Below are 24,081 nucleotides of genomic sequence, written 5' to 3' on the forward strand. Positions count from 1 at the left end.
CGCCTGAAATCTTTAAAAATGGATAAGATTAATCAAGTGCAGTGACCTGCCCTAAGAAAAAATACTGAAGCCTGGCTCCCACTCTAGAAAAAAATCTTATCTAATTGGTATGGGGTGGGCCTGGGCTTTGGATTTTTGACAGCTCCCCAAATAGTTCTAATGCGCCGCAGCGTTGGGGAGCCACTGCCTTGCTACTCAAAGAGGGGTGCGTGGACCACAAGCATCCCCGGGTGCTGCTTCTGCACACGAAAGCTTGGGAAGCAGGGCTCTAAGCCTGCGGTGCTCTGGTTGAGCTGCGTCGGAATCACCAGCAGGGTTTGCTCACACACAGATGGCTGGGCCCATTCCAGCGCTTCTGATCCAGCCGGTTTGGGGCATGGCCTGATAGTCTGCATGTCTAACACGTTTCCAGGTACTGGAGCCACACACACAGAACCACTGGTCTATGAGGAAGTGTTTCTTCCTGTAAGTGCCAGGGGGGAGCTTAGCGGGGCCAATGGGCTGTGCGACTTTGGCACGCACTGAACCTCCCAGGCGCCAGTTTTTCTTTCATCAAATAAAGAGGTTTGCTTTTAGTTTTGCTACAGCAAATGCTATGTGTCTGTATATCTAGAAAATAAATATGTGCTGCCCATGTGAGTTTTCAAGAACAATTGCGGGCTAAAGGTGACAAAGTGCAGCTTTCTGCTGGGCCTTTCCTGGGGCCGCACGTTGAGTCCCTCCAGTTCGAAGATGTGAGCCTCAGTGAATAAAATATCATCCTGCTCTGAGGAGCCGAATTACACTAAACACACACGATGTGTAACTCTGGATGCTTTTTCTCTATGTCAGTGGTTCTCAAAACGTGGCAACAGCCTGGAATTGGTTAGAAATGCAAATTCCAATTCTAATGGGTCGCAGCAGTCTGTGTTTTAATAAGACTTCCAGGTAATCTCAGTGTTCCAGCTTGAAAATCACTGCTCATGTGAACTAGAAAACTCAGATCATCTATTTATTCTCTCTGTTCCTCCCCTTACTCCCCTGCCTCCCCCCCCACCCCCGGCCCCCAACGGTTACATGGGGAACCAGATAATTTATCAGGGTTGCTAGATGAAAAAGCAACAAATACTTATTGTCTACTGTGTGCCAGGTACTGGGTATATAATGATGAGCAAGATAAACAAAAACTGCCCTCATGGAGCATACAGCTTCATAAAAGCATGACATCTGTGCAAAGGGAAATTGACGATCATAATGGAATAGACCACCAGCTACATATACATACTACAGCACGGCACCTCGTGTGCTCTGGGGGGATAGCAGCCACGCTGATAGGAGGCCTGCATTGGCCAGCCAGCCCCCCTCCCCGTGAACAGTGCTGGAGTGATGCTCAGTGACGCGTCCTCCCTGGTAGCTGCCTCTTTACAGACTTCATGCAGCCCCACCAACTGCAATGACAAAACAATTGCTGTTGAAAAGTTAAAACACAAGAACAGGATCTTCCTTTTAAAAAAAGTATATTTTTATTTATTTCAGAGAGAGAGAGAGAGGAAGGGAGAGGGAGAGAGAGATAGGAGCATCAATGATGGGAGAGAATCATTGATTGGCCGCCTCCTGCATGCCCCCTACTGGGAATGGAGTCTGCAGCCCAGGCATGTATCCTGATGGGGAATTGAACTGTGACCTCCTGGTTCATAGGTCGATGCTCAACCACTGAGCCACACCAGCAGGGCCAGGACCTTCCTTTGAGGGGTCTTCCCAGTCAACTTTCTTGAACGTCTGGCCTGACTTCCTAGATAGAGGTTTGGAGAACTTCATCACACTAGTGCTGAACTCATCTCTCAGTCCATAGCAGGCACCCACTACTAGACACTTGTAGAGTGGATGTATGAGCCAGCATCACACTAACAAATCATCTCTTAGGGTAGGTCACTGCACTTGATTAATCTTATCCATTTTTATACTGGTTCTCATTAGCTTCCATTTGATATGCTGATATTTCCTGGTTTATCTCCAAATTATTTTGTGTGGCGCCAGCATGGCCATGGGTGAACCTGAGGGTGGTGGTGGTGGTGGTGAAGGATTAGAAAAGACAGACAAGAAAATAAAGCTGGGGCTAGGTGGGACGCTGCCCTCTCTGATGGAGAGACAGCACCACGGCCTGCAAGCTGAGTCGTTATTTTATAGCCGGATTCCACGAGGTAAAGTAAGGGCATAGTCAAGATGTTTACAACGTTCTTGTGGGTTTTGAATCTCCTCAATTACATGCACCTGATCTCTATCAAGTCCACATCACTCAGCCTCCTGGGACCACAGATTCGGACTATAAGGTCAAGCTTACAACTATAGCCTTTGGCTATAATTGTGCTGGGAGGGCTTTGCCCTCCAAGCTGGGACCTGCACGTGGCTTTGCCGTGAGAGGACTGTGCCCTCTCATTAGTCCAAGGCTTGAACCTATCCAAACACTGTAGCCACTCTCCACAATTTTGGTGCCCATAGCCCAGCCGTGGACAACCTACGGCCCGCCGGCTGGATTCGGCCCGTTTGAAATGAATAAAACTAAAAAAAAAAAAAAGACTGTACCCTTTTATGTAATGATGTTTACTTTGAATTTATATTAGTTCACACAAACACTCCATCCATGCTTTTGTTCCGGCCCTCCGATCCAGTTTAAGAACCCATTGTGGCCCTCGAGTCAAAAAGTTTGCCCACCCCTGCCATAGCCTCTGATAAATGCACTGATTACATGTTTTCAAATATATATTTAAAATTGGAGACTTTTTGTTTTTAAAAATATCCATTTATACTTTTAAATTATGATTTGTTCAGATATTTCTATGGGCACAATTTCTAACCCTTTTAGAAAAGAAAAATCAGTCTTCAGAGTTGATTATCTGTGCAGGTGCCTCTACCCATCACAATATCTGGCCAGAATCATGAAAGTTTGGGGAAGTGGAAGGTTGAGGAAGCCATTGAGACGTGAGTGTGAGCTGCTGGGTTCGTTGTCTCAAAAAGTCGATGAATGAATTCATGGACAATTCATGGCAGGGAGGGGGTAAGCAAAGGGAAGCGAAGCTTATTACAGTGAAAGTAACAAAGTTCTTGACACACGAGAAGGGTCCCCAAACCGGAAGCTCACTAGCTTAGTGGTTTATATTTTTAAATTTTTAAAATTTCTTTATTGATTACTGGAGAGCATTATGCTAAGTGAAATAAGCCAGCCAGAGAAAGATAAATATCACATGGTCTCACTCATTTATGGGCTATAATGAACAACATAAACTGATGAACAAAAACAGATCCAGAGACAGAGAAGCATCGATCAGACCGTCAAACCTCAGAGAGAAGGCAGGGTCGGGTGGGGGTACGGGGGAGAGATCCACCAAAGCCTAAGGGTTTAAATGTCCCTGCTTTTGCCCTCTGTTGGCTCTCTCAAAGAAACACCAGGCATCTCCTTCAGCCCTCATCTCCCCACATTTAGTTCCCGCTCTTGGGTTGAGGGGGAAGCGGGTACAGTCTGCCTATCTTGTTCACATCCTGGCCATCTGGTTTACTTCCTCCTTATCTACCATCTTCCCTACCCACGAGGCCCTTACCCTAAACTGCCCGATCCCCTCTAACTCTTCACCGTCTGTCCAGGAAAGAGAGTTTCTAATTGGAAAGTCTGAAATGTCAAAGGTGGACAGGCCCCAGCTGGCTCTGGTCCCTGGAACGCTGCGTCCTGGCTAAAAGTGTAAGTGCTGACCTTTCCTCCAAAAAGGTGCCCCTGGTGACATGATGTCGTTGCTTCAACTTCTGCTTACAACCAGATTCACTTCAACAGGATTCCAGGTAATACATTGCACAACGTGATAGTCTCAGAAACAAAGGTCATGTGGACTCCCATCACTTGGGTTCAAATTCTCCCTGGGAGATCAAAGGCAGGGGCCTCGGGTCGGGGCGGGGGGGGGGTGGTCCTTGAACAGGCTCTCTGGCAGGAGACTGGCTTTGCTATGAAACCAGCTTAGGTCCGAGGGGCATGTGGGATGTGGGACCGGGGGTGCTAACTGGAGACCTGGGATTTACTGGGGTCACAGATATATTTCATTTGCGATGCATATAAATTAAAAAAATTTTGAGACTTCCCATTTTAAAAATTGGGAGATTCACATGTACACCCAGGTTTCTAGTTTATGAACCATCAGAAGATTCCAGCAGTGCCTGAGCCGTGTTCCCACAGGACAATACTCAGCCGACTGAAGCAGAGTAGTGGCTATCCTCAAGTTTGCTCCCCTCATTTGTGGCCTGCTTCTCTCACCCACATTACCAGTGTGGATCCTGAAGGTACTTGAGGTTGCAATCCTTGATGTGGCTAAAAAATATCAACCTAACACCTGTTATGCGTCGAATACTGGTGCTGTTGCTTAGTCTTAAGAACTATACAGGTGGCAGTTTCACCTTTTGGATAACGCTGTTTTAGACAGTGGCCAGGTGCTATTCAGTGGGGAGAATTAGCCTTACACTGGAGCGGGATTCCATTGGGCTGTTCCTCGGTGATCCACAACCCCTCACCTCCCAACTCCTTGCCCTATATGACCTATTGCCATTATCATTATGAGTGAGGCACCTGTGAAAAGTTACCAATGGGACTATCAGGCTCAGGACAAAGGAAGGACAGTACCATTTCATATGCTGGCAGTCATCTATTTTATTACATGTTAAAAAAAAAAACACCTCCCTTCCCTCCCTCTAACAAGCTTAGTTTGCAAATACAAACAGTAGGGGCACACTGAAAAATAATCATCTCTAAGTCTTTTCACTTGCAAAAGTGTAGGTGTAATTTAGAAAAGTCTCCCTTTATTGGTATGCATGAAAAATGCACCCCCACAGCCTTCAAATTAAAGTTGGATCCGTTCAGTTTCTTTCTGGAAATATTCAGAGTTTCAGAGTTTCAGCACGTATGGCATTGTAAATGTCCTCAGTCATAGGCACATACATTGCTGCTTTGTCATCCAAGAAATACAAGGCATCTTTGATGACTGCAGGGTTGAAGCCCTCCTCCACGAGGGTCACCTTGCGGTGTTTGAAAGTTCCAGTGATCTCAATGGTGTCCTGAAAAAACATTAAACAACCCACTTTGTTGTGGTGTTTTGCAAACAGATCAGGTGCAGGGAAAGGAGTGGAGGTGGGGCAGTGAGGCTGGCACCTCTGGCTCCTTTGAGAGCTGTGAATGCATTTTGTATGATAAGGATACATCCTGTTTTCTGAAGCTCCACTAGGGGGCCCTTCGTGGAGGTAATTTTCATTCCCTTAACGCGCCCCCCCCCCCCCCTCACCCAAGGATATGTTTATTGATTTTAGAGAGAGAGGAAGAGAAGAAGGGAGGGAGGGAGAGAGAAAACATCGATGGGAGAGAGAAATATCAGTTGGTTGCCTCCCGCACTCGCCCTGACTGGAATCAAACTCGCAACATGGAGGTACGTGCCCTGACCGGGGATTGAACCCACCATCTTTTGGTGTATGGGACAGTGCTCCAACCAACATAGGCACTGGCCGGGGCTCATTCCCTTAAAGCTTTAAGATCACCTGTGGGGAGTGAAAAACGGAGCACAGAGTCTCTTGCTTGGTGAGCTTCAGGTATGACTGGAATATCCTGATTAAGGTGTGATCATCTACACAGACAACTCTATTCTTTCAGCCTGTTTTTCCGTTCGACTGAAGATCTGCTTTTTCTCCCATTAATAGGGGATGATCTGAGGATATTTCAATGTTTATGATCTCATTGTAAAGCAAATGCCAGTGCTTTATGAACATCAATTTTGTAGCCACAGCAATGTCTGGTAATCTAACACTTCTCAACTCTTTAGAATCTAAGAGCTCAAAGTCCAAAAGCGAGAGTGTTAAACTAACCTAGGGGTTAATGTTTGAGAAAAAGAAAAAAATCCCTCTAGTGGTAAGAGCTAAACCTTTGGTAGTTCCATCTGGCTAATGATGCCCAATTGAACTTCACACCATAGAAAGGTCTTAGGACGTCAGTGAGTTTTACCATTCTTCAAAACTGGAAACAACAAATAGGAGGGTCAGAGCATTTCTGTTTTAAGTGTCTGTCACATATCCCCAATCACAGACTTTGAGCATTACTTGCTAATACTGTTGCTGAATGAACTGGCCTGGTCAATTTTAGGGAGAAAGGGATAAGGATTTGTGTTTCTGCTAGTTCTATTTTTATGATATTTCTGATTCTGTGTTGAGCTTCCTGGAAAGGGTAGTGAAAATTTAGCCAATGTGGTCACCATGCTAGAAGGGGAGTTGCTGCCTAAGAGACAGGGGTCTCCATGAGAGACGAGAATTGAACTTGATAACAAGAGGTCTCACCTGTATCCTTAGAAACCGGGGCCTTGCATAACTAGGCAGGTAGTCGGCAATGTGCTTAAAGAGCTTCTTTCCATCAAATTCATGGCCTTCCTTCATCTTGATCGAGGCCATGCCAATTCTACCCTCGTGACCTGGAAATACCACGAAAAAATATTAGATGTGCTGTAGCTGTTTTATTTATAATGCTTTGCTGTTTCCAGAACAGTGGATGGAGGCAGCCTTATAGCATATGTTTCTTTTGGATAGTTGGAATTTTTATTTCAAATATAGGTCGAAGAGAATATAAAATGAAAATACTGCCACTACTACTAGCAGCTATACACTCATTGGATTTCTAATTATATGCCAGGTCCTATGGACCATCTCATTTAACCTGCCCAACAAACTTATGAAGAGGTTCAAAAGTTATCTCCATTTTACAGATGATGAAACTGAGGCTGAAAGACTTTAAAAGACTTGCTCAAGTTCACACACAGCAAATACTGAACGGGGGCAGTCTGGCTCTAGATGCTGTGCTTGTCATCTTCACCCTTCTCAGCAGCCTACATGAAACACTTGAGTAGGAAACAGGTCAAACTGGTGGCTAAAGGAACTTTTTTTTTTTTTTTTTTTTTTTTACTCTAGTGAAAAGTCCTTGCTCCACTCATGAATAACTGAGCTCAGGTTGTTCTTCAGACTGCAATGTCAGGTCTGCTGTGCTTCTAGGCACGAACACCACCTTTGAGACTTCCGTATTTAATCAGGCTTCCTAATAGCTTTGCCTTTCTGCACGTTAGAGAAGCGGTGGGACAGCAGGTGAAGGCCAGGTGCAAGGGTGAGTGAACTGCTGGGTGCCTTCCCGCTGCTGCCCTTTAGCTCTCCATGGAGAAAATGGACCCTAACAGCTTTCTTCCCCGCCAGGCAGGGCAGTAAGTGGAGAGGCGTTTAGAACAATTTCCATTGTTTTCTTGTGAGGACAGTGGTGATTAGGTACTAATCCATCAGCTACCTGATCCAGGAGACCCAGGGGGAGCCTAGGTCCATTTCCCTGAACTACTTAGCTGTAATCAGAGAGGAAGAGGGACCGCCCTGGTCACCTGGGCCCCAGCTTTCAAAATCTCTCCCATGGTGACTGCGTGTTTACCTACAGCTCCAAAGGAGGCGGAAAACAAGAGGAAACACGGAAAGAAAGAAAACGCACCCTCGTTTTATCCGCCTCTCATCCGAGGGAGGCAGGGCACGGGACCCTCTTTCTCTAGGGGTCCCTGGTAGCTCTCTGGAAGGCGCCTATCTCAGGAATCTCAAATGTCTCCAATAATTCCTTTTAGAATTAAGACAGAAGCTGCTGCAACAGAAATCTTCAGCGTCGACTGGCTCCCCGCTTCTTGCTCTGGCATTCACGGGGAGCGGGGAGGCCTGTTGGGTCTCAGGCCTCCACCCTGGCTCCTGCAGGCTGGTCTGGGCTAGTTCAGATCCAGGGGGAAGGCTCCAGTCTGCCGCAGTTCTGGCCAGGGCTTCTCTAGAACAGCTGTCCAATGTGGCAGCCACCGGTCACATGTGGCGATTACAATGAATTGTAATTGAAATGGAAAATTCAGTTCCTCAGTTGCACCAGCCACATTTCAGTTGCTGGACAGTCACATGGAGGCTACTGGGCGCCACACTGGACAGTGCAGATATAGAACACTGTCGTCACTGCAGAACATCCTACTGATAATAACAGTTGTAGAGAGCAGTTGAACAGTACTGGTGTGACACCTAGAAAAACCTAACTCCCTGTTAAGCCTAAACCTAGAAGTTCCCTCTTTGGACCTCCTGGTCCAAAACTGAGACCTGAGAAGTCCCCGTGAGGATCCCAGAACCTGGAAGTTGGGAGAGACTCCTGAGTTCACCTCTCTAGTCGATAGAGTTCACCTCTAACTTTTCACTGCTGCCAGAATCCTCACCGGAGCCCAGGTGGGCATCCTGCCTCATTACACCCTCCAGCCGGTGGACAGTCCCTACCTCAGGAGACAGTCCTCTCTAGTGCTGGTTGCTCTGGTTAGAGGAGGGTTCTCAGGCTAACATCGGCTCCCTGGTCATTTCAGCCTGTTGTTTTCATTCTGCACATTGGAGCAGGATGAACACACTGGCTCCTTGTTTTATCTGTCTCTAATCACTTGAAAACCATTAGCTTCCTTTTCTTTGTTCTATATCAGTGGCTCCTACACATTACTGGTCATGACAGCCACTTGGGAATTTAAAGAAAAAAAGAAAAGGAAAGAAAACAAGAAAATTCTGATCCCAAACTCGAGGTTCTGATCCATGGGCTTTACAAGGTTTCCCAGATGATTCTGATTGGCGAGGTTTTGGAATCACCTGGTGTCAGTGCTTCTCATGACTTTAGTGTATTTTCTCTAAATTGTGTAAAACATGTAACTCATCATTTTAACCATTTTAAAGTGTACAATTCAGGGGCATTTAGTACATTCACAATGTTGTTCAGCTACCGCCAGTTTCTAGTTCTAGAACATTTTTATCACTCCAAAGTTAGACTTCAGTTTGTGTGTGTGTGTGTGTGTGTGTGTGTGTGTGTGTGTGTGTTTGTTTGCTTAGACTGAAGAAAAAGGTAAATTTTATTTGGTCTGTTGGCTTCTACATTCACATCCACCAACAGATTGTTATTGATTAGATTATGAAAAGGCTGACAGAAGTATTGGGAGACTTCAGATAAACTTGCACCAGAAAGCAGCAAGCAACATACCTTTCTCCTAAACTCCTACAGAAATATTTATAAAGATTTTTAAAAAATGTACGCATGTACAGATCAGTTACTGAGCATCGAGAAACATGATATTTAAACATCACAAAATGGGAAATAGGCCTTGATTTCTGTCATTTGAGTCTGAATCAGGGCTCTAGCATTGTGTCCTCAAGGAACTAACCACAAACAGCTCAGAATGTGCCTGACGCCTTGCTCTATGTTCCCGTTCTTGGTCCAGCTCCTTGCTTTTTAATTCTTCCTTACCCAATGCCTTTATTAGCAGTAGAAAATACATTAATATTATCTTAGGAATTAAACTAAAAGCTGATTATCAGCTATATTTATCCCATAATCTGATTTTACCTGTTTCTTTGTATTTTTGCTTTTACAAACAGAATTTCCCACCAAACAGGTATCTCAGGCTCCCTAATCTACAAGACTTGTGTAGGAAAAATAATTGATGACATGCATAACATATCACAGTAATTGGACCATAGTTAAACTAATTAAGAGAAATCATGTTCATTTATAAGTGATTATATAAGGGAAGAGAAAATATGCATCAAGTAATAAAAAACATTAAATCTTTATATAAACAAATGAGATAAATCCCAGGTTCTTAAAAAGTCTGTTTAAAAAGCAGGTCAAGGTGAAGAAGTGAATTCATACTTTTAACTTCCACCTGTGATCACTTGGGTCCTTCTGCCTTGGCCTTGGTTTCCTTTGGGGCCTTTCCATTCTGACATTGAGTAAATCTGGCTACTGTAGAAACACCATCCACAAACTTGGTTTTGAAAAGGACGTTTGCATTGTTGAACATACCTTCCTTTAGGGACACCACAAAGAACTGAGAATGTGTGAGATGAGTACGCAGCATCTGCCCAATGTTCTGGGTGTGAGAAAGATCCAAGGCTGCATCGACCTCATCCAGGATGTAAATTGGAGCAGGTTTGAAGAGGAGCATGGACAATATTAATGACAAAGCCACCAAAGACCTCTGACCACCACTAAGTTCAGTTAGGTTTTCTTTCCAAGTATTTCCTAAGGCAACCTTGAACTCCAGACCATCCAACACGGTTTGCCCCTCTGGTGGTGCCAGCATAGCATTAGCACCCGGCAAAAGGGTAGACCCAAAGTCCTTGTTTACCTTTTGCCAAGCAATGTTCAGGGCTTGGTTTTTCTTCTGGTCAAGGTCTTCTAGAGTCGCAAGTATTTTGGATTTGTCATTTTCTACAATTCTCTTCTTCTTCATCAAGTCATTGTACCGCTCTTCTGCTTCTGTTAGTACAATCATAGCTCTCATGTTGACATTTCTTCCTAGTTTTTCCTTCATTTCTTGCAACTTCTGAAGTCTCTGACCAGCTTCTTTTGGATTATGAGTTTTGAAGTCATAGGCACTATTGGGTAGCCCAGAGAGGTGTTTCTCTGCATTAACCCAGTCCTAATCTTTCAACATTTTGGATACCTTTGAAGCAGCATCTTCAGCTTCCCGTTTATGTTTGCTGAGGTTGTGGTCCAATTCCTTAATTTTAAGCTGAGACTCATTGTTTTGTTCCTTATGCTTTGCCACTTCTGCATATTTAGCTTTATTTATTTTTTTAAAATATATATATTTTATTGATTTTTTACAGAGAGTAAGGGAGAGGGACAGAGAGTTAGAAACATCGATCAGCTGCCTCCTGCACACCCCCTGGGGGCTGTGCCCGCAACCAAGGAACATGCCCTTGAGCAGAATCGAACCTGGGACCCTTGAGTCTGCAGACCAATGCTCTATCCACTGAGCCAAACTGGTTAGGGCTGCATATTTAGCTTTAATAGACTTCAGTGTTTTTAAGAATCACTTAGCCCTGGCTGGTGTGCTCAGTTGGTTGAGCATTGTCCCATGCACCTAAAAGGTTGCCAGTTTGATTACTGGTCAGGAGACAATCGACCGATGCTTCTTTCTCACATTGATGTTTCTTTCTCTCTCTCTCTCTCTCTCTCTCTCCCTCTCCTTTCCTCTCTCTAAAATCAATAAAAACAGTTTTTAAAATAAAAGAATCACTTAAAGGGCTTGTTAAAACACAGCTCCCTGGGCCCCACCGCAGAAAGTCAGATTTGGTGGGTCTGAGGTGGGTCCAAGAGATCGCATTTTTAACAAGCTCCCCAGTGAGGAGGATGGTGCTGCAGGCTCAGGGTCCCACTGGTCCTCCCATTCCACTTCCTAGTTTCTCTCACCTTCTCCTACACATTCTTTTGCGTTGTTACCGTTTTAAAATTCAGCATATAAAAGTGTGTGCAAGATTCCAGGTGGGGTCTGTGAGAGCCCAGTGTGGTGTGATGGCTGACACCACGCTTGTGCTAATTCAGCCTGAGGTCCAACATGAGAAGAATTCTACAACTCACACTTTATGACCCCGGTGGCTACACTTCCCATTGTGTTGCTGCCACAGGATTGGAAAGGAACAGGTAAGAGAAAGTCCTGAATTTTCTTTAAGAAATAAAAGGGCAGTACAAGGTCACATGCAACCACCACAGCTCAGGGAAATGGGACTTTGGGGTTTCCATTTCGAATATAGGTGGAATTCCAAATCCTGAGTTCTGGGGGAGTACTAACACCCATAGCACCTCATGTTTGGACAATGATTTGGAGATGTCCTCCCTGACATCTATATATATTAAAGCCTAAGTGACTGTTACAACGGGTTGACCAGCCAGTAGCTATGATGTATACTTACCACCAGGGGGCAGATGCTCAATGCAGGAGCTGCCCCCTGTTGGACAGTGAGCTCCCACAGTCAACCTCCCATGGCTGGCCAACCTCCTGTGGTCCCTCCCCACCTGGCCGGCCCCGATTGCCGGCCAGGCTGAGGCACCCCGCCCGTGCACAATTTCATGCACTGGGCCCCTAGTCTATAACAAAAATGATTTCTCCTCATGACAACCCTCATGTACATATCTGACAAATATATTTTTACTATTTATGTCATTGAAATGAATTAGTTCTCTGGACAATCTTCATGACAGGACTGGTGTGATCCCTAATTTTAGTGATATGTCTGAAGCCAAACAGCCAGCAGGTATTGGAGTCAGGATCCCAAATCAGATCTGGGCACTCCCCACGCTGCTGGGAGAAGCAGGTCTATGGAAGAAGGCTCGATGTCATGATTCTGAAACTCAGTCAGGCGGGCTGGGTCAGGGACCTGCTTTAAAAGTGTGTGCAAGATTCCAGGTGGGGTCTGTGAGAGCCCAGTGTGGTGTGATGGCTGACAATTTCTTCTCTTAGCAACTGTACTTGCTCTTGTGTCTACATCCCATCTCCCAGCTCTCCAGCGTGCTGCATCTTTTCTTGAGAAGTGCCAGATGCAGCATGGGACCTGGAGTCCTGGAGAGATGTGGCTTGCTGGGGAGCCCAGCTGGGGAGCTGAGCCACAGAGGAAGGCCAAGTTCAGGTGTACTGACCGGGCTGATTTATAAAGGAACATAAGCCACACATAAACCCTTTACTCAAGTGGCTGACGGAGTTGTTTGATTCTCCAGCCGACAGAAGAAGGCAATGGCGTACTTTGTCCTGGGGTTAAAATGATATGGATTTAGGCACAGATTTATAATATCTCGTGCATACCTGGCACAGGCACTCCATAAACATTTGCTTCTTGGACAAAATCAACCAGTCCCAGTGTGTCAGCAACTTCAGTGGTGGCCACATTTTCTCCTTTCCACCTGGAAGAAAAGGGGAGGTTAGCAGAGGTCACAGGTGGTCTCTGGCTCAGGATGTGATGACAGGAAGTAGCTGGTTCCCTCCAGACCTCCGTGGGGTGGCTGCACTCTATACCTCACCTTGGTCTCCAAATTCCCCGACTTCATCGTGGGAGAAGCATCATGCTTGAGGAACAAAAGACAAAGGCATACTCCTAAATAATAAAATGCAGAATTCCAATCTAGCCACATGGAACATGACTTACAGAATGATGCTGTTCTAATGTCAAAACACAGACTTGGCCTAAGAAAGACACTGGAAATAAAAAATAAACCATCAAGGGCCCTAGTTGGTTTGCTCAGCGCCAGCCCTCAGACTGAAGGGTGGCGGGTTTGATTCCAGTCAAGGGATGTGCCTCAGTTGCAGGCTCAATACCCGGCTCCGGCTGGGCTATGTGTGGGAGGCAACCAATCCATCTGTCTCTCACATTGATGTTTCTCTTTGTCTCTCCCCTTCCCTTCTACTTTCTAAAAATTAATGGGAAAAAACTATTCTCAGGTGAGGATTAACAAAAAACTAAACAAAACAAAAACCCATCAGTGACTTTTTGCTGTATGTAAGTCTCTCCCTTTCCTCATTCTCTAACTTTGGTTGCTATTTCATTCAATTAGTGAACTTGTGTTTAATAAAATTTCACATTTGTATTTCAGGGTCTCAGGGCAACGAGAAAGCTTTTAATAAGATAAAATATCGTACGTTATCTGCAAGGAGACGATCATGTTAGTGCCAACCAAGTGCTACTTTTCACTTCATAAAGTTATTATTTTTTTTACATTAAAAAATTTTTAAAAATATCTCATAGAAGTCAATGTTCTCCAGACCGGGAATCTTTTCAGTGACATGAAGGTGGCATAAAATAATGACAGGGGCCCTAACCGGTTTGGCTCAGTGGATAGAGCATCGGACTGCAGGCTCAAGGGTCCCAGGTTCGATTCCGGTCAAGGGCATGTACCTGGGTTGCGGACACATCCCCAGTGGGGAGTGTGCAGGAGGCAGCTGATCGATGTTTCTCTCTCATCGATATTTCTAACTCTCTATCCCTCTCCCTTCCTCTCTGTAAAAAATCAATAAAATATATTTAAAAAAAAATAATGACAGGGACCCTGAGTTAGGGGATATTTCAGATGGAAGGAACACAGGATCCTTGGGACATACACTTCATGGATGAAGAAACTGGGCCGAGAAAGGTTACCTGCCTTGCTAACACAGATGTTCAGGGGCGGAGGTGAGCCTGGGAACGCTGCCCTCCTCATTCCGATCCACACTCTTTCTGTTTCAATAGACAACTTCCATCCCTTCCTCATGCATTCATACAAAAGGTAATGTGTGTCAGGCACTGTGCTGGGAGCTGGGGCCTGGCCTCAGGGAGTCCACGAAGGAAGGAAGATGATTAAGCAAAAGTGTTATGAGGCTGGAGGGCCGTGCTGTTGTTGGGAATTCATTTCATGATCTATTATCATGACTTGCAAACTGGTGCACTGACTTGGGGGTTCTGGAGGAAGCTACCTGGTTGGGGATGGACAGTAAGAGGGAGGGCAGCAGGTGGAACTCCGAATCCCTCCTCTTCAACTAAATCAGCTCCACCTTACTTTGCATTGGATTTTAGCTGAAGAAAATCCCCATAACGGAAAACTGAAAATCCCTGGCTGTCCTATGCGTGACCAGTAATAATGGAGGAACTGGATGGACTAAGCTATTGAGACACATGTATACGCTAAGGCAGTGGTTCTCCACCTTCCTAATGCTGTGACCCTTTAATACAGTTCTTCATGTTGTGGTGACCCCCAACCATAAAATTATTTTCGTTGCTACTTCATAACTGTAATTTTGCTACTGTTATGAATTGTAATGTAAATATCTGATATGCAGGATATATTTTCATTGTTACAAATTGAACATAATGAAAGCATAATGATTAATCCCAAAAACAATATGTAATTATGTGTTTTCCGATGGTCTTAGGTGACCCCTGTGAAAGGGTCGTTCAACCCCAAGGGGGTCGCGACCCACAGGTTGAGAACCACTGCACTAAGGTTTCCCACCTTACTTTCATTTGGTGTTGCTCAACCAAGTTAACTGTGCATTGAAGAGTGACCCCTTATTTATTTTGCTCCTTTTTTTTTCTAGGAATACAGGAGGTTGAATTGACATGGTAAAGAGATAGAAGAAAATGGGGTCCCATAACCAAAATGGAATGGGATTTCAATTTAGGAGGACGCCAAATTGTGCATGTTTCTCCATAATTCAGAGAAACCCACCGGAATGTATCGCCAACTCTGTCGTGGAAGTAGACGAAATTGTCACGGTCAATCATTAAGAGATCTCCACTGTTGAAATAGACATCTCCTTTCTTAAAGACATCTCTCAGTTTTTTCTTTTCTGTCTGAGATTTTCCTCCAGCATAGCCACTAAATGGTGTAAGTTCTGTGATTCTGCAAACGAGGAGTCCAACTTCACCTAAGAGAGAAGAAAGCACATTGTTATATTATGAGCTTGGAGTAGGCACATTTTATTAGTAACCTCTTAAACTTGATGCTATGCAACTCATTAGCAGCAGGCTGACTACACATGTGCATGTATATTCATATACTTACATATACATATACTATGTGCACACATTATTCCATATGGACACACATTTGTAATTTTTAAATGCTAACCTTTTACTGAATAATTATTTATACACATAATTAAACAAAATGAATAGTAGTTTTAAAGACTCCCTAAAACTATAGTTTTGCAACCATAATTATATATCCCTTCTCACAAAATGCTAACCTCACAATCAAGAAGTTGTTAAGCTAGGTTTCAAACTACAATTATGTTACATGTAGTGGTTAAATTAGTATCTTTTGGAGTTTCTGTAACTAATTCTGAGTGTACATAAATCTCTTTTTCCCCTTCACTCTAATAAATTTACCTGGTGTTCATTTTAGCAATGATATGTTAGTTCTTAACAGTCATTTAGTCAAGGTAAAGACAGCTTAGGCCCTGGCTGGGTACTCAGTTGGCTAGAGCATCATCCCCATATACCAAGGTTGCAGGGTACATACGAGGATCAACCAATGAATGTATAAATAAGTGAAACAACAAATACTTCTCTCTCTCTCTCTTTCTCTCTCTCAAAATTAAAAAAAGAAGAAAATGAATGGTTAATTGAACAAAAATCCACTGTACCTTTGGGAACTTTGATGCAATATCCATTTTCATCTCGGACAGGTTCATCTTTCTCCACATCATATTTAATCAGCTCATAAGATACAACTTTCTAGCGAAATTAAAATAGATCACGTTGAGCATATATTTTCACATTTTTTTCTTTTTTATTGTAGTACTGCATGCATAAAGTATATAAAGAACACCCATCTTAAGGGTATAGCTTGGTGAATTTTGTATGTATGAACACCCATGTACCTACCATCCAGATCAAGATATTAAATATTTTCATTACCTTAGAAAGTTTCCTCCTGCCCCTTCTGTCAAGTTAACCACCATTCTGACTGTTATCACCGTCAAGTAGTCTAAACTCCCAATAAATGAAGTAAATATTTGCCTTTGTGTTTGCTTCTTTCACTCAACACACTGCGTGAGACAGTCATCCATCCATGTTGATGTTTGTTTCCGTGATTTTTCTTGTATGAATATACAGCAATTAATTTATTCTCCTTAATAGGCATTTGGATTGTTTCAGTTTTGGACTACTAAAAATAAAGCTGTTATGAACAGTCTCATACTAGTACATGTTTTCTGGTGGACACATCACAAGTGCATTTTTAAAATCTTATATAACCTTAACGTGCCCCTGTTGTATGTTTTACACTTCCAGAGACATGCTCTCCAATATATTTAAGGCTCAATAGTATAATTACTTCATGCCCATGGCTATAAAATAATTAAAACTCCATCATGTTTCATATATACTATAATTCAATGGCATAAAAATTTTAATTTATATAATTTAGTAAGGGCAATAAGTGCATTATTTTCTCTGTTAACAGATAGGTACAAATATGGCAGTGTTTAGATGTAATTATCACCCATAATTACTGTACCATTTCAAATTTAAATTCAAATCTATATGATAAATTAACCAATTATGTGGTTTGGTAGTAGCAGATAACCATTAAAAACCAAGTGGCATTCATAGTCAACATAGATCTTTTTTATATGCAAGAATGTGAAAAAGAACAATAGGGATGATAACTCATGCTTCTTTCCACATCAATTACAGGGCCAGCTCTCCCTCCTCCTTTTTAGTTTTAAAATATAGATTTGTTTAAACTAGAAAAACTGACAATAAAACACAGCGATCAATGGATGTGATACACAGAACTAGTAACACACAGCACCAACTCCTAAGGTCCTCACGTGTGGTTTGTGTCCTTGTAACTCATCATAACAACACCGCCAGCCTGCACCGTGCCTGGGCTCAGCTTTGTGCCCTCTCTTGTTCTGAACTGCATTCAGCCTGGGTCTTTAAGGTCTGGTTTAGTACAGCTTGGACTGAAACTAGCGAAGACAGACCCTCTCCCAGTGTGGAGTGGGAAATCGAGTCTCAGCCTGTAGGGTGCTGCCCCGCAGAATTTTCTATGATGAGGGAAGTACTCTATATTTGTACTGCTCAGCATGGCCATCACAAAGTATCGCTCCTGAGCACTTGAGAGGTGGCTAGCGTGAATGAAGAACTAAATTAAAATTTTATTTATGCAGTTAAAGTTTACATAGCCACACTTAGCGAGTGGCTACCGCATTGGATGGCCCAGGTGTGGAGGACAGTGGAGAGACCTGTGTAGTACAGGTTTGGCTGTCATTGTCAGGGAGGTTTCCTGGACTTGGGAATGTCTAGACACCAGGCCAGAATAGAAGGAATGGAATGAAAATAATCATAACAGCTAACAATTATTCAAGGATATTATGTGACAGGCATTTGGGCTATATCCTCTAATGGCCTTTTCATAAATTATTTAATTGAATCCTTTCAACAACGCTTTTCCTTTAACAACATTGAGTTTGGGCCTGGCACTGGGCTCTATATTTTCTCTCTTAATCTCTGTTTTACAGATGATGAATTGAGGTCTAAGGAACATAAAGTGATTTGCCCTGGGTCATTCAGCCAGTGTATGACTGTGCTGGAACCTGATCTCTTATGCTCACGCATCACTGCCCTCTGTACTCTGCTCGTCAGGCCCTGGAGACACAGGTTGCTTGGGAGCTCTGGGTGGCTGTTTCGGCCAGGACAAGTTACCAGAGGCATAAAGACAGCTGTCACTGCTTAAGCCAGTGGAGGCTCAGCATTGGCGGAATCTTCCTGAGATTTTGAAAAATAGGTGGTCACCTAAGACTGACTGCTTGAGCACAAAAATGGCAAAGAGATTGTCTGGAGACCCCAGGCAATAAAAGAGACTTCTGGCTTAAAAATAGGAAATGTCAATCATATATCTCATAAGAGGTTAATATACATATGTGAATTGGCTTAAAAACAGGAAATGTCAATCATATAACTGATAAGAGGTTAGCATCCAAAATACACAACGAACTTATACAGCTCAATAGTAAAACAAACAATCCAATTAATAAGTAGACAAATAATCTAAATAGACATTTTCCAGAGAAGACATATAGATGAACTACAGGTACCTGAAAAGATGTTCAGCATCACTAATTATAAGAGAAATGCAAATCAAAACCACAATGAGATAGCCCCTCACTTCTATTTGAATGGCTGCTATAAAAAAGACAAGAGCCTGGCTGGTGTAGCTCAGTGGTTGAGCGTCAACCTATGAACCAGGAGGTCATGATTCAATTCCCAGTCAGGGCACATTGAGGGTTCGATCCCCAGTAGTGGGTGTGTTTGAGGCAGCCGATCAATGATTCTCATCATGTTTCTATGTCTCTCTCCCTTCCTCTCTGAAATCAATAAAAGAATATATAAACAAAGAAATAACAAAGGCCGAAGAGGGCGTGGAGAAAAGGGAACCCTTGTGCACTATTGGTGGGAATGCAATTGGTGCAGCCACAATGGAAAACAGTATGGAGGTTCCTCAAAAAATTAAAAATGGAACTCCCATATGATCCAGCAATTCCATTTCTGGGGTATTTATCCAAAGGAAATGAGAACACTAATTAGAAAAGATGTATGCACCCCAGGTTCATTGCAGCATCACTTACAATAGCAAAAACATGGAAACAGCTTAGGTGTCCATTGATAGATGAGAGGATAAAGAAAGTGTGGTGTATACACAGTGATGTATCTCTACAATGGAATATTATTCACCCATAAAAAGGAAATCTTGCCACTTGCAACAACATGGATGAACCTTGAGGACATTATGCTAAATGAAATAAGTCAGACAGAGAAAGACAAATACCACATGACCTCATTATATGTGGAATCTGAAAAAAGAATGGATTCATAGATTTAGAGAACAGATTGGTGATTGCCAGAGGTGAGGCGTGAAGAGTGGGTAAAAATGGGTGAAAGTGGCCCTGGCTAGTGTGGCTCAGTTGGTTGGAGTGTCATCCTATGCACTACAAGGTTGCGGGTTTGAATCTCAGTCAGGGCACATGCCCAGGGTGCAGGTTAGATCCAGTTGGGTGTGTACAGGAGGCAATCGATCAATGTCTCTCTCTCTCTCTGTATTTCTTTCTCTCTCTTTAAAATCAATAAAAACACATCCTTGGGTGAGGATATGTTTAACTTAAAAAAATGGGTGAACATGGTTAAAGATAGAAATTTCCAGTTATAAAATAAATAAGTCCTGGGTATATAATGTACAGTGTGGTAACTATCTATCCTATATAATAAAAGGCTAATATGCAAATTGTCCCCTCGACCAGGAGTTTGACCAGGAGTTCAACCAGGGGGCGGGGCTGGCTGGCCAACCGCCCGTGGCCCCTCCCCCCAGCCAGCCCTGCCTGATCAGCCCTGATTGGGTTGGGCTGGCCGAACCCTACCTGTGCACTAATTTGTGCACCAGGCCCCCCTCTCTCTATACTAGTAAAAGCCTAAGTGACAGTCTGACCATTCGACTATCCAACCGGTAGCTATGATGCACAATGACCACCCTCTCCCAATCTGGGACCCCTCGGGGAATGTCAGAGAGCTGGTTTCGGCTCGATCCCCGCAGGCCAGGCCGAGGAACCCCACCTGCTGGAGGGACCCACTCACTCCAAAGATGCCCTTTGAGCTGTGGTGTTGCCCCAGGTGTGGCCAGCTGGGGAGGGACAGAGGGAGATTGGCTCCAGGGCATGTCCAGCCCGTCTCGCCCAGTCCCATCCCGCCTGCCACCTTCTAATGAATTTCCTTTCAATGTGCATGAATCCATGCACCGGGGCACTAGTAGCTAATAATAGTGTGCTGCATATTTAAAAGTTGCTAAGAGAATAGATCTTCAAAGTTCTTATGACAGTCTGGCCGGTGTTTCAGTGGTTAGAGTATGGCTCGCTCACTGAAGGGTCGTGGGTTTGACTCCCAGTCAAGGGCATGCACCTGGGTTTCAGGTTTGCTCCCCACCCCTAGTAGAGGTGGCTCTCTCACATTGATGTTTCTCTCTCTCTCTCTCTCTCCCTCCATTTCATCCCTCCTTCCACTCTGTTTGAAAAAGCAATGGAAAACATATCCTCAGGTGAGGATTAAAAAAAGTTCTTATCACAAAAATAAAAAATGGTAACTATGTGAGGTGATGGGATGTTAACTGGACTTATTGTGGTGATCATTTTGCAATATATACAAATATTGAATCATTATGTTGTACCCCTGAAACTAATATAATGTTATATGTCAATTACATCTCAATTAATAAGAAATATATTTTTAATGCAGTTACTAGAACACAAATCTTTTTCTTTCTTTTTTTTTTTTTAAAAATATATTTTATTGATTTTTTACAGAGAGGAAGGGAGAGAGAGATAGAGAGTTAGAAACATCGATGGGAGAGAAACATCGATCAGCTGCCTCCTGCACATCTCCTACTGGGGATGTGCCCGCAACCCAGGTACATGCCCTTGACCGGAATCGAACCTGGGACCTTTCAGTCCGCAGGCCGACGCTCTATCCACTGAGCCAAACCGGTTTCGGTACAAATCTTTTTCTTAATCTTTAATTTCTTTATTGGTTAAGTATTACAAATGTGTCCTCATCCCCCCATTAACCCCCAACCTCCCCCCCACACTCATGCTTTCATCCCCCTGTTGTCTGTGAGAACACAGATCGTTATAAGATAATGCTTAACTCTGGCTGCAGAGTTTTCAAAAAACACTGATGCCTGGGCCCCACCTCAAGACGCCTGCATCCAAAGCTCAGGGGTTGAGGCCCTGGCCCTGTGTGTGTAAAAGGTTCCCCAGATGGTAGTAACCCACAGCACAATGGAATGGAAATACCACATTTCACCATTTCACAGACTATGGTAAACTTACGGAACTGGTAACTTTCAGGTGTTTTATCATATACACATGTAAGTGACATAGGGAAACTTTACCTGAATTGCAGATGGCAAAGGCCTAATGGGTTGTTATTCACAGACATTAAGATTTTTAAATTACAGCACCCTATCTTTCTGAGGTCCTTGTTACAGAGGCTGACCAAAACCTCTCTTGGTGATATAAATGGACTGCAGCTCTGAAGCTTTATGAAATTCTCATAGTCACATCATCCTGACATAGCTTTTAAGAACTCTCTGTATTCTGAAAACTGGCTAGATACGCTCTCATTTTCCAATGTACTTACTCTCTGTAGGTAGTTTGCTCTCCCAACAGCGCCAATTTTCCCCGTATAATTCACAAAGCCGATATTGCCTTCAGTGGAAGCATAGAACTCATAAATGTGAATGTCCCCAAACCTCTTGATGAATTCTCTCCACACATCTCCTCGCAAGCCATTTCCTATGGCTACTCTCACTTTGTGATCACGGTCGTTTGGTTTCTGTTGGAGGAGGGGGAGGAGACCAAATTGAGACATCTCTGGAGAAGGCACTCACATATTAATAATTGGCTTTATGGTTCCACCTACAGTACTTATGCTGGTTACGAATTCACCTTAGTGCACACATTCTCTGCCACCCATGCACATAACTCCTCCTTCCCCCCAACACACGCAGTCTGGGCCGACAGCCAGTCCTCTGCTTTAACAACCAGAAGACTTGGGTTTTCCCATTTTGATTTTTAAGAGGCAAGCGGAGACAATTTGACAGAACTCAGTGATGCCAACATTTAACCCATATCCAATCTGAAGCTAGAACAATGTATTGATTGTTTTCTTGATGGGGCTGCATCTCAGGGAATTGCCAGAAAGGAGATCTGTCAGAGACTAGAACAATCTGAAGCAACGATTTTCACTGGACAAGGAAGAAAGCTGGGAACACAGTCCAAGGAGAAAGGTCATTTTCCACAGAGCCATTAAAGAGCAATACTATTAGAGCCTGAGGGGCCTGGAGAGAATGATCTTGATCATGCCCTCATTTAGCAGATAGACCAGCGGTCACCAGACCGAGACAATGACACTGCCCCACAGGGATGGCAAGGGGAAGAGTAGGAGAAAGCTGGCTCCCAGTTGCCTCGTGGCCTGGGAGGAATATGCTTTGCTATAAATAAAAATCACAAAAGGAAAAGATGTTTTGAATGTAAAATGTAAAGGACAGCTTGTGCCAGCAAGAGAGGAGGAATTAAGACTGGGGTGCATACCACTCAGCCATATCATTTACCAAGCCCCTGCAAATATGTCAAACCTATGGTGTTTATAATTATATTTTATATTAATAAGGCAATTGATGTCCTCAAGGAGATCACAGCCTTGTGGGAGAGGCAGGTAAATAATAAGTATAATTTTAACTTGTTACTCTATGATTTCTACTCTAACGGAAAACCGAATAGAATGGGGTAAAAGTGCTAGGTAATGAGGACTCGCTTCAAACATCAAGTTTTAATTTCTTTGATCGAACAGCATTTTGCTTCGAAGAGCATATGCTCTAAAGAGTATATATCCTTCCCTACTCTGTGGAATTACTGTGAAGTGACTAAGGAATAAGGATTCCTCTTGGAAAAGAACTGTTGGAAAAGGCAGTTTTCTGATAAAGGCGAGGGTGTGGATAGGGCACGTATACACCAAACCAAAGCAAACTTTGAATTGGTTTCCATGCGGGAGGAGCCAAGGGACCTGGGGAGCAGCATATATGCATTTACTTTTTAAGTAGCTTCTTGGTCAAAACTCAGGTGGGGAAGCTCTTTCAGGAATCCTAACCAGAGAGGTGGACAGCTGCTGGCCACTGGTAAAAACTGGGCCTCCTGAGCAACCTTACCGAGGAGGAAATGTACAGAGAACCGTGCCAGGTACTGCAGATGATACAGAAGTATATTTGGTCTCAGAAGCATTTACAATCTAACGGTGAGTTACCTGAAAAGCCGTTTGAACCCGCATGAACCCTAGGTCCAGGGGTCACCGAATCTATTCCCTTTTATAATGACAAAGTACCTGTAAGTAGGGAGACCACGGTTTGCCAAGGCCTGTCTCGGCGTATGCTGTTGTCCAGATGTGCTTGTTACACTCCTTTCACTCTCAAGTGTCCCCATAGGGATAGTGAATTCTGTGGCATCCTGTCTGTCCATAGCCACTGTTCTCAGTAAGAACTGTCGGCTGTTCAGAGACCACCCTCACGCCCCACCACTGCTGTGCCTCACTGCCACTCCAGGAATAAAAGGTCACCGATATTGGAAGAATACTTTCTTTTGCTTAAAAAGAACCCCATGACCTGGGTCTTACCTGCTCCCAGGCCCCTGTGAGAAGCTCCAAAGTAGCAGTCTAACATGTAAACTCAAGACCTTACTTATTCCGTCTGCAGCCCTCAATCACCCTCTTAGTTCATTCCCTTGTCTAATGGGTGGTGAACATCTACTCCCCCAATAGACTGTAAACACCTTTGAGGCCAAATATATTTCTATATCATCCACAGTAGCTGGACCTGAGCTTTGCATATAATGCAACCCCTGAAGGAAAAGCGGAAATAGCTCCACCAGAAAACCCTCGGCTTCCCTGTTCAGCAGTTAGTAGCTGGGACACCAGCACAGGGCAGGGCAGAGGGCGCAGGGGGCTGCAGGTGCCCTGGGTGTGTGGGAAGCGGGCCAACCTCGCTCACAGGTGCAGCTGTCACCTGCGGTGGCAGGTAGCTGGGGCACAGTCACAATACCGTGGGCTCAGTTTCCATCATAATCTGAGGGATTTTATTACGTCAACAGGAGGGATTAAGGCTCTAGGCTGGAAATGTCTGTGGACACAAACCTGGAGATCCTGGAGCCT

The 24,081-nt window shown here is 43.8% G+C and overlaps 1 protein-coding gene across 1 annotated transcript in view; it reads right to left on the reverse strand.

The window, feature by feature from the left end:
- Positions 1–4,647: 4,647 nt before the first annotated feature.
- Positions 4,648–24,081, reverse strand: part of SLC27A2 (solute carrier family 27 member 2) — a gene marked incomplete at its 5' end in the record, with an annotated part of 45,345 nt that continues 25,911 nt past the window's right edge. The window contains 6 exons of the mRNA XM_081093686.1: positions 4,648–5,070; positions 6,334–6,464; positions 12,660–12,757; positions 15,053–15,251; positions 15,972–16,062; positions 21,520–21,714. Of these exons, the coding sequence (XP_080949812.1) occupies positions 4,894–5,070; positions 6,334–6,464; positions 12,660–12,757; positions 15,053–15,251; positions 15,972–16,062; positions 21,520–21,714 (891 nt within the window). The 3' untranslated portion in view covers positions 4,648–4,893. The remainder of the gene's footprint in view (positions 5,071–6,333; positions 6,465–12,659; positions 12,758–15,052; positions 15,252–15,971; positions 16,063–21,519; positions 21,715–24,081) is intronic.

The sequence above is a fragment of the Myotis nattereri genome (assembly GCF_964212035.1).
Source record: "Myotis nattereri genome assembly, chromosome: 1".
In the NCBI taxonomy this organism is placed as follows: Eukaryota; Metazoa; Chordata; class Mammalia; order Chiroptera; family Vespertilionidae; genus Myotis; species Myotis nattereri.